At 40.7% G+C, this 11,625-nt stretch overlaps 1 protein-coding gene across 1 annotated transcript; it reads left to right on the plus strand.

Annotated features, from left to right (window-relative positions):
• The first annotated feature begins 494 nt into the window (after nucleotides 1-494).
• METTL26 (methyltransferase like 26) lies at nucleotides 495-7,181 on the plus strand. Its single transcript, XM_075179486.1, has 6 exons — nucleotides 495-754; nucleotides 1,219-1,378; nucleotides 3,355-3,414; nucleotides 4,191-4,258; nucleotides 5,358-5,436; nucleotides 5,803-7,181. Exons 1-6 carry the CDS (start codon nucleotides 558-560, stop codon nucleotides 5,848-5,850), a joined length of 612 nt encoding a protein of 203 aa, XP_075035587.1. The 5' UTR covers nucleotides 495-557; the 3' UTR covers nucleotides 5,851-7,181.
• The last annotated feature ends 4,444 nt before the right edge of the window (nucleotides 7,182-11,625 follow it).

Here is an 11,625-nt window from a genome sequence, read left to right on the forward strand (position 1 = left end):
TGTTTAGCAGCTATATAGAGGCATTGTGAACCAGGAGCACTTTGAGATGACATCTGCTCACAGCTCTCCTGCCAGGATTGAAACTTTGGTTTAAGACATTGTCAAATATTTTTCACTTACTAGTTTTGTTACATAAATCTACATGTACACAAGTTCCTTTGTTGTGTTGTAAACATCTAATAACACTTTTATTTTATTTAATTTTGTAATCAAGGAATATTAAGATAATTATCTCCAAGTACCAAAAAATAAATGTAAAATTTGGACAGTCAGTAACTGTGCAAATGTTAAGGAAAAATTACACTTTGTAAACTGTCAGATGATGTAGAACTACAAGTTCCAGCATGCTACTGCCCATACACCAATAGTTGTGGAGGAGCTGCATGTTACCACATCTGTTTCAGGCAGCAGTGAATATGAATATGTGAAGATAATTATCTCTAGGCAGGGAGGGCCCTTTAAAGCAGAATGTCTCTCTTGTCCCGAGGGATTCTGGGAGTTTTAGTTCCGCCATTAATCTGGCGCACAGGTTGAGAGACACAGCGAGCCTGGGGAAGATGTTGGTGGCTGCCGCCGCGGACAGGAACAAGGACCCGATCCTTGGGGTCCTGCGGCAATACATAAACCCCACTGCCCCTGTGGTCCGTGTGCTGGAGGTGGCATCTGGCTCCGGGCAGCACACCGCCCACTTCGCCCGGGCTCTGCCCAACGTGCGCTGGACCCCGACCGAGGTGGACCAGCGCTGTCTGCGTAGGTAAGTCATGTGACCACATGGGGAGTCATGTGACCACAAGGCAGTCATGTGACCGGGTGAAAGGTAACAAGGACACGTGACAATGGCTCGGTGGGGTGGGGGGAGTCAATTGACAATGATTACACCATGTTGAGTGTGTTGTATTGTTGGGTGAGATATAATTCTTCCATTGAAGCCAGGCTTGTTTTAAACCACCAATTTTCACAGCCAATCTTACAACTTTTCCAATTGTAGTAAACTTATTAAAAGTTTTTGCAAAGTCCTCTTGCTCCATTGTTCTTGATAAGGGTTCATCATAATGTGTTTGCAAAACCTGAACTTTGTCTCAATACCCAATCATTTTGAAAAGTAATGTCATATGATATATATATATATTTACATATATATACACACACACACACGAAGAATAGATAATGTTGCATGAATATTAAAGTGTTTTTAATCATCTTGTCACTTCCCTGCAGTATTTCTGAATATATCTCTAAAGGATCTCTTATAAATGTGGAGCAGCCCCGCACTTTGGACGCCTCCCAGAGCTGGAGGACATGGGGCTTGGAGTCTAACTCACTGCAAATGGTTGTCTCCATCAACATGATCCATATCTCTGATCCCAGCTGTACCCAGGTTACAAACTTTCTATTTGCTGTGTATATCCTCTGTACTAAAAATAGTCAATGTTCTTTATTAGTTAGCAATAACTGTAGGGTTCTGGTATATCCCTTCTAGTGTGCAGCGCGGTTAATTAGTTGTTAAGTTAGAACTGTAAGCTGTGTGATCCCTAAAGTCTATCCCTGTATCAGTGCATAGTCCTCCCATATAGGAAATCAAATGCCTCCAGAATCTTGTACAATATCTTATTGGCTGGATGGAAACATTTGCAGCTAGTTTCAGCCTTAGCCAAGAGGTGTACAGATAACGCCAACGTCGCTGGGTGTCTTGTAATTCTGTTAGTCCCTTACTGCTGGAGGCTAATCTACACTATTATTCTGTGTTATGGGCAGTGACTTGGAAAGAGCAACTGGATAACTGACCAGGGGGGATTATGTTGGTAGTGGTGATGAATTGCATACACTATTTAATTAATGAAGCTGGAAACATTAAGCAGGGAGTGAGTGAAAGTCTTCACTGTAATGCCAGGGTAGTGCCCTCTAAACTGGTTGGTGCCCCTTCCCCCGTACCTTTAGCGGTCAAGTGGACCATTCACTACTTGGCTAACCAATCAGAATAGTAATGTAATATGTCCCTGTAATTTGTACACAAACTTGTTCAGTGGTCGTAACTTGTTCCTGCATGAAGGTGGTTCTCACCCACTATATTATTGTTAGTTGTATAACTCCTATTCCTGTGCAGTTGTTCACATTGTATCGGGGATGGGCAAATCCCAGTAGCCAATGCACCTAAAAAATTACTACTGCCATCTAAATTTTGGGAGTAATTTATACTGAGATTAATGGGTTCATCTCCCATGGCTCTTTAAGAGATACTCCTGGCTCCTAGATGTTTCTGAATGACTCCTGAATTGTACATTATTTTGTCCACCCTGGTCTATATCATTACCCATCCATTTGTAGATTTGTTAAAATGACCTTCTATAACCTGGAGCTGGATCAGGATGTATTATGAGCCTCTTAATATCTTATTTTTCCAACCATTGTAAAGCATAGATCTGCTCCCACCTCGTCCACCTATGTGCTCTTGTATATCCTGTTTGCTATATATACCTTACCTATTATGTCTTATGTACAGTATTATGCTTACTTTCATGCTAATAATGCATTAATGCTTCTTGAATGTTTGAATTCATTATTGCCTTTGCTACTCATGTATTTTGCTACTCATGTATTTTGCTACTCATGTATTTTGCTACTCATGTATTTTGCTACTCATGTATTTTGCTACTCATGTATTTTGCTACTCATGTATTTTGGCACCCAAAGCAACCAGATACTTTTTATTTTCTAAATTTCATTACAGAAATGATAGCTACAATCTGATCTTGGTTGCTATGGGCAACACCACAGTTTTCCTGTGCATAAAGTTTCTTAAATGTCCCCTCAATTCTCTTATTTTGGTGTAGCTGGGTTGCATAGACTTCAGATTAGTTGTGTTTGATGAGAATCCCTTAAAAAGTCAATGATGTAGCTGGAATAAATCCAGTTTCCAGTTTTGTGGCCAGCCTACCATAGCCTGAGATGTCTTGTGGTTAAGCCATTTCTGCTCACCTTCGCCTAGGGATCACTTGTTTTTAGGCTTACGGCATCAAGTTAAGTTCACACGGACCGGTCGTGAATGAGATCGTAAATTTTAGAAAGAACCGCATGTTTATTAGTGCTAGGACCATGGTTCTGGTTAGATTCTGTAATTGTTCAATATACCTTGTATCTATCACACCACACTCCATTACATGGGACTTTAATCTAACCTCAAATTACTTCTTTATCATAACATTCTAATTCCATCCAAGACCATCGTTCTTCGCTCAATTTTCACACTACTTCTCTCTCGCACACTATTCTGTAGTAATACTCTGTACTCATACAAACCTATCCGTTAGTAACCTTTTTGTCATGTGTTCTTACTACTTTTATTTATACCAACAGGGTCTGTTTAACGGGGCTGGACATGTCCTGCAGTCTGGCGGTGTACTCCTCACCTATGGGGTAAGACGCACCTCTCTACCGCTAAGTTCTGTCTATGCTGCAGTTATATTATTGTGTAATAGGCAGTATTATGTTCTGTCTAGCATTTACAGCCAGTTAAAAGGGAATTTCTTTCTGCCTATGACCACATCCACAGCAAATTGTAATTAATTTTATAAAGGTGTGAAACACAAGTTTGTTTATTTCCGAACCGGTTGTGGCAAATTAGATGTTAGAGGTGAAATCCATATATTCTAAACTTATCTAAACTGTTTTTATATATGTGTTACTTGTAATCCTGCCAAAACCACCTTACCCTCATTATCTGAGAGGATGTTTATGTAGAAAATCACCCGTTTGTTATTTGTTACATTTAATAAAGGCAGTAAAAATACTTCGTACCAGGGATGCAGTTACAATGTTGTGTAAAAAAGTTTACAAAGTATAAACAAAATAGCTGACAATCTGAAGTAACATCATCTATAACAGGACATGTGTGGTAACTGGACAGATCAAGCTGGAGTCTGAGGCAAATATGCACATCCCAGCTTTTGTTTTTAAATAGTTTAATGGTAAATAAAGGGATATTCTGCAGTCTGAAAACCTAACACTTACCTTTGGAGAATGAAGCCATTGTTAAAAATCTCCATTGTGTTTTACATTATCAGATCAGGCAGGTTAATCCTAAAGTATTCCAGTTAAAGGCAGAATGGAGCTGAATTATCCACTGTAGGCAGCGTTTGAAATGCGCTAACCATGTGTTAATTCACTAATAATTCTACTTGTTTTCTTCACAGCCATACTCTGTAAATGGCGTCCTCACCCCACAGAGTAATATTGATTTTCACCAGAGTTTGAAAAACAGGTAAAACTCTGCATATATTCTGTTATTTCTCATAATACCTCATACCATATCCAAGTGTTACCCCTTTCCTGTTACTTCACTAATACCTCATACCAGGTCCTAGTGTTACCCCTCCGCTGCTACTGCACTAATACCTCATAGCAGTTCCTAGTATTACCCCTCTCCTGTTACTTCACTAATACCTCATAGCAGTTCCTAGTATTACCCCTCTCCTGTTACTTCACTAATACCTCATAGCAGTTCCTAGTATTACCCCTCCGCTCTTACTGCACTAATACCTCATACCAGTTCCTAGTGTTACCTCTCCGCTGTTACTGCACTAATACCTCATACCACTTCCTAGTGTTACCCCTCCGCTCTTACTGCACTAATACCTCATACCACTTCCTAGTGTTACCCCTCCGCTCTTACTGCACTAATACCTCATAACACATTCCAGTGTCATCGCTCTGCTATTCCTGTTCTAATACATTATACTGCACCTCATGCCTCTGCTACTCCTGTACGAATACTGGATCACAAACCTATTCCTTTGTTTCCACTCAAATCCAAATTCTCACACCACATCCTAGTCTAAAATATCTGCAATTCCTATATTGGTACCTCATGCCACATCCTGGTCCAAAGTTCTCTTCCTGTATCTTCTCTAAAGTTTGGTTAGACTATGAAATTCCCCCTATATCTTTTTCTGGGTAACAAAAAAGGAGAAACAGCATCTCTTTGCTGCAATGTTACTGTAAGTGCACCTGTCACCTACACACACTGAAGGCAGCCATTTTGTGGCTGAACCAATGTTCATGAGAATGCAGCCTATCAATGTATTAATAACTAGTGACATCACTGAGGCATGGAGTGATGTCACTAGGTCTTAGTGAATTGATTGGTTGAATATTGGTAGGTGACCAGTGCACTTTAATGTATCACACCTCCTTCCAATACTGACGGCTTACACCACATCCCAGGTTTATTGCATGTGCTTCCTATTCTGAATGGTTATATAGAACTCTAATCCTGCACATTCTTACCCTATACTCCCAGTGCTACAGTTTCCTATATGTTTATGTTGCAGTACCAGCTGAGATATGCTTTTGTTTTGCAGCAATCCAAACTGGGGAATCTGGGACACCTCACATTTGCAGGAGCTGGCAAAGAGCTGTGGGCTGACGCTGGAGAGAATGGTATGGCCTCCTCCTCAGATAGTCCTATTGTTTCACACTGATGTGTCATAGAGGCTGTATACAGTCACCCTTCCATACAGACACATAGAGAACGTGAACTCTGACAATCAGACTGACACAAACACCCTGACACTTTAAGATTAATAATCTACCAGGACAAAGCTGCATAACCCTGTGAACCGATTAATGTTATAACTCACATTGACAGACACAATGGCATCTCAGTGCTGTACTTTGGAGTTCACAGATTGAGTCTGCAGTCTCCCTCCCTCGTCACATGACCACGACTAGCCAATGTCAGTCGGCCATCTTGTGACACACAAACATTTGTGCCACTGATCCCAGACTGTGTGTGTTGTGTTACAGGTGGACATGCCGGCTAATAACAAGTGTTTGATCTTCCGTAAGGTGTGACCCGGGGTTACCTGTGTGGAAAGAAGCAGCGTATCCTATTGGCCTTCTCACCCATGCAGGCTGCTGATGAGGTTGCTTTGTTGTGTACATGCATTAGTGTTGCTATGTGCTTGGATTTATTGTATGTACATAGTAAAAAACAGTAATGGAGTGAGTAACGTGCCATGGCTGAGGTGTCCTTATTATATAGGTGCCTATATGGTCATGCTTTAATTGTTTTTATTAAATCTGGCACTAGACACGTATGAATAATAATACATGGTGATCTTTAAATGTCTAATTCCACCACCTACAGACCATCGGGGCTTCATTCTAAGAATTCAGTCTGTTAATTCACTAGGAATCAGTGACCTGTAATGAATGTGTAATGAATTGTTAATGGTTCAGTACATAAAAACACAGCCTCTGTGTGTAGGTGAAAGGTATGTAGGTACACAGATGCTCTTTATGTGTACAATCTTAAATGTCTGACGTAGCAGTCCTCAATGTTACTTTATTTTTATATATGTGTTACTACAGGTAAATGCTTATGTGATAAAGGAGTTTTTACTGCCTTCAATTAGAATACATCATTATTATTATTCAGTTGCCAATTCCCCACCCTTTGAGGTTTGTTCATAGACCACAGGATAAAGTGAATACACATGGGTCCTTTACTCTCCAAGTACGTCTATTTTTCTGTTTAGTTTTATAGTGCACACACGATTCCTGGTCTATGGAAATATCCGGTAAAATGAATTTGGTCGTACATTGGCGGATACTCAGGAAATAGTGGAGACATCCCGTCAAAGTTCAATCTATCTCCACTTTACGACCATTCCCTTCCTTAATTTAACTGTTTCTCCTAAAATACTGCTCGGTTTGACCTTGTTTAAATGAATCGTGTGAGGGATCATAAATGTTACTGTTGTGTGTTTGAATGTTTTGTTTTGTGTGTTTTTTTTACGTTGTTCAAAGTGCTCCTAGAAATGTGCTTTTCCGCGTGCATGGAAGGTGCAAAATTGCATCTCAATAAAAGTATAGATAATGGGATTCCCTTAGAGCTGAGTGCAATTGTGCGTCCCTAAAAGTAAGCAGAAAATGCAGTCCACAGAAACTGTCATTTTGAATTGCGCATATGTTAGATCACACGTTAATGGAAATAGTGTGTAAGGCTGTGTCTGCATCAATATACACTAGGGATAACTAGCCTTGGGCTGATCGCACTGGAGCTTCTCACATCACCCAGGGCTGGTGGTTTTTGGTGTAATAATGTAAGAAATAGTATTTTACTATGTGGTACCCCTGCTCCCCGAAATGTCTGATTAAAACACAAATACTTGTTGAACACATGTTGGTGTGCTGATTCTTTATTTACCACTGCTAAAAGTATATGTGCCGCTGTGGATGTCTCAGATTTGGCCACTCTCCCATTCTCCTCCTCCTGGAGATATCATGGGCCCCTGCTTCATACCTCGCAGACCATTCTCATAATCAGAGAGTTGCTGGATGATTACATCACCAATAGTGACACCCCTGACATGACTCCTGGAACTCTGTGGGAGGCTCACAAAGCGGAGATCACAAGCCATTTAATAGACATGGCTTCTAGAAGGCAACGTTGCTTATAATAACACAGATTTCCAAATAACTTCAAGATCTTGAAACACAACATCCCTCAATCCCTTGATCTGGGCATCCTGCGGAGAATCGGGACTATTAAAGGGGATCTAAATCTAATAGTATCAGAGCAAACAGCCCATAAACTCATATGGTTGCAGCAAACCTATGAGAAAGGTGGCAAAGCCGATGACGTCTAGACTTCCGTCCAGACACGCTAACCGTAACCTCCTTGTCATTAAGACTCCTACTAATACAGTCACACATTATCCAAATGCTATTACAAACTAATTCCATAAATATTACTCCAATTCATACAATCTGCCTCTCCACCCTGAGCCTCCACGCCCTGATCAATCAATATATCGATGACTTTCTAAGAACAGATCTCCCACAACTTTCCCGACATGGAGCAGCACAACTGAAATCGCAACTGAAGAAATAACCCACTTGATCGAGGACCAGAAATCTGGCCGATCTCCTGGACCTGGTGGGTTTTCAGCAGCTTTCTATAGAAAATGTGCTGATTATCTAGCCCCTACCTTCACTTTCATGCTTGAAGCGAGAATCATTCACAAGGAGGGAATGTACCCACGTAGCTGTGATAGCTCCAGGGCCATATCCCTCCTAAACAATGACATTAAATTGTTTTCTAAAATTTTGACCACCCGCATAAATCGAGTTCAACCCACTGATTCACCTTGACCGGGTGGGTTTAAACCCTGGATGTCAGGCTAGGAACAATACATGGAGGACTATAGTATTGAAATCCTCAACAGCAAAACTCCTGCAATCAAAATATCGTTGCAAGCTTTTGACAGGATATCGTAGAAGTTTATGTTTCTGACTCTAAAATAAATTTGGTTTACGTGGTGATTTTCTTACCAGTATTAAAGCCCTGTGTTTCTCACCAGTGTCGAGAGTTTTGATAAAGGGCTGTCTCTCTAATATAATCAAAATGGCACAAGAGAGGGCTGTCCAGTCTCCACTTGTGTTTGCGTAGGTGATTGAACCCTTGGCTACGTTGATCAGAGCATCGCAAGTTGGAGGAGTGAAGGAGTTAAAGGAGTGAATGTGGGGATTCTAACTATAAACTTTCCCTCTTCACGAAAGACATTCTCCTTTCTCTCACCCAAGCATGGACTGCTCACCGAAATCTCTATAAAATGGATAATTACGGCAGGGTCCCTGGATATAAGATACATTTATCAAAGTCAAAAGCTCTTACACTTCACCTTCGTCCACAGGATAAAGAGCAACTTGTAACATCATTCCACTTAAAATAGCAGCCCCAAAAAATTAAATGTCTTGGAATCTTAATAACTTCCTCTTATTAGACAATTTACAAGGATATTTTCCCCCGACTCTTGAACAGAATAATTAACAATATTTCCTCTTTGAAGCCCTTGTTAATATTGTGGCTGGGTAGGATCATAGCTATTAAAATTATTCTTCCTAAACTCCTATATCATTTCTAGACCCTCCCCCTAGCTGTCCCACACTCGGTGGTTAAAGAACTGTAGCAGAGCTTCTCAAACGAGCCCCCATATATCCAGCATTCAAATCTTAAAAAAAAAATCTATTTTAGTAGGAGGATTTCCAGATGTCAAGCCCTATTGTTGGGCTCCACAAATAGCTCATGTAGGAGTGACCTTTGACATTATCGCCTGGGTGGATATTGAAGTCAAATTCTTAGCTCTCTCCTCCTTTTGGGTCCTTGCCAAAAAACGTAAGCATATTACTCCTTATCTCTTACCTACCCTTAGATTTGCACTAAAAGTGTGGGACATCTACGTTCATAAGTTCAACCTCTACACCGCTATATCCCCTATCACCCCTATGTGGGATAACTCCCTCTTTCCGCCAGGTTGTACTCCTGAATTCTCCGAACATTGGTCCAAAGTGGGTATTAAATGTAATTCTCCTCTAACTTCACTAGATGTTATTAGACAAAAGTAGCCTCTACTAATCCTGAAATTCTCTGAATGTTTTCAAATTCGACATATTGCCCATTCACTCCTCCCACCCCCTATTTTTCTTTCCTCTCATTAACCCCATTTGAGACAACCTGCCTTTGAAACCCACTCGGACTGGGCATGATCTCGTCAATCTGTAACCTACTCTTAGGCTTGTCCTCAGAACTTCACCAGAGACATTAACTTGAAAGGGAAGCTGAATAAAATGTTCCCCACTGCTGACCCAGCTTCTGGAGGAATTGTGGTCAACTTTCTTTCATATTTGTTGGACCTGCCCTAAGATATCAATGTTTTGGGACAAAATACACGCAATCTTCAACTCCATGATGGAAGCTTGGATTCCTAAAGATTCTTCGGTCTTTCTCCTTTCCTATTCCCCTCAGACCCTTTCTAGACAATCGACAAAACTTGCTTCACACGTGCTAGCAGATGCCAAGATGGGGAACGCGACCCACTGGAAACAAGCAGATACACCTGTTCTTCCAGTGATCTAAAACCGTATCTGGCCAATCGCATGCATGGAAACGATCACTTACTACCTCCATGATAGACCAGACCTTTTAAATCAAGTTTGGTTCCCCTGGCTCGTTAGAGAAAGCCAGAGACGTCCTACCCATCATACATTTAGGTGCTTTCCCCCTCTTCTTGACTATGCACCCCTTCCCAAAATGTACCTAATGCCTATTCTGTGCTCTTCTCCCCTCACTCCCCCCTTATTTTACTTCCCCCAATTACCCTCCCTCCCAAAATTGTGATTGTATGATTATACTGTTTGTTCAAAAATATTTTTAAATATGGACCTTGTACATGTTGTCTTCTTTCCCATAGTGAGTGTATTTACTACATGTGTCCATTCAAAATAAAGAGCTTAAATAAAAAAAGTATAATTGCAAGTTTGGGTTTCCATCACCTCAGAGAATTCAAACCTTTATCTGAGCAGGAAAATGCTGTTCACTTAACCATTAACTCTCTGAATATGCCTTCTCAACCCCACAAGCTCATTTATAAATAATCCCACCATGCTAAATGGAATATGGCTGGTGCAACGTTTTGCTACTCCACTTATGCTGCTATCTTGGACCAAACACCCATTCTTCTCCCTGTAAGAACATCAATTTATGTAAAAGTAGGTCTGTGATATCACAAAAGGCCAATTACCCTAACCAATTGGATCTGTAATTCTGAACACTTGCGTGAAAACATGTAAAATATATGTCAGGATCTGCCTGCAGCCCTCTGCATCGCATGCTGCTTATTGGCAGCTCCTGCCTCCAGGACCTTGGACTTGTATTATGTTATATGGCAGTGCCTTTGTTCACCAGAGGTGCTGCTATTGTGCCTTTTCCTTTGTTTTTTACTAGGGGGTAACCTGTCTCACTAATTATCTCCTGCTCCTGGGTGTTCACTACTTATACCTGTCTCTCTTCCTCTCCTGTTGCTGGTCATTGTTGTTGCTGTGCTGTTCCTTGCTGTGCTGCGGGTTCACCTGTTCCCTGGGATCTCTTCACATTACCCTCTTACCTTTATCAGCCGTGTTCCTGGTATTTGCTTTCTGCATCTCCCTGCAATCCTCATTCCTACACCATCCGGTTTGTACTTTCAAGCAATAAACATTGTGTTTTTCACCGTATTCCTGGCTCCTTAGCTGTGATTTCTGCATTTAAGTGTGACAATATACTTCTAAAAGATTGGAAAGACAGTTCTTTAAAGTTATTCAAAATAAATAATCACTTTTATCCTTTGCACAGTGATTTTTCTCTGCACACTGAAGAACGGTACTTTAGGTATGGTGCACCCCACTGTGGCCAATTTTGGTACTTCTATAGCTTCTTTACACTGCTTTACGGATATAAAGGAAAGTTATGTACATGTGGCTGATGGTACGTTATGTGGACAATCTTTAGTTACTCATATTAAATAACATTCTGAAATTATTCATCTTTCAAAGTGCTTTTCACTGGATAGGGAGCAAAGAGCTCCAAATAAAATATCCGTCTGCTTTACACTTAATCTTGGAACAGGCCGCATGGACTGAAATGTACCTGGATAATGTGAATACAAATCTAGTGTCCATGTCAATCAGTTTTTGGAAATGATTAGTACTGTACTATGCATACACCTGGTCTCTCTTATTCTGTGTATTTTACAGAAAGACAAACATGAATGAGTAAAAAATGAGCATTTTAATTTTTTGTGGCAC

This window comes from Mixophyes fleayi, chromosome 7 (assembly GCF_038048845.1).
Source record: "Mixophyes fleayi isolate aMixFle1 chromosome 7, aMixFle1.hap1, whole genome shotgun sequence".
NCBI lineage: Eukaryota > Metazoa > Chordata > Amphibia > Anura > Limnodynastidae > Mixophyes > Mixophyes fleayi.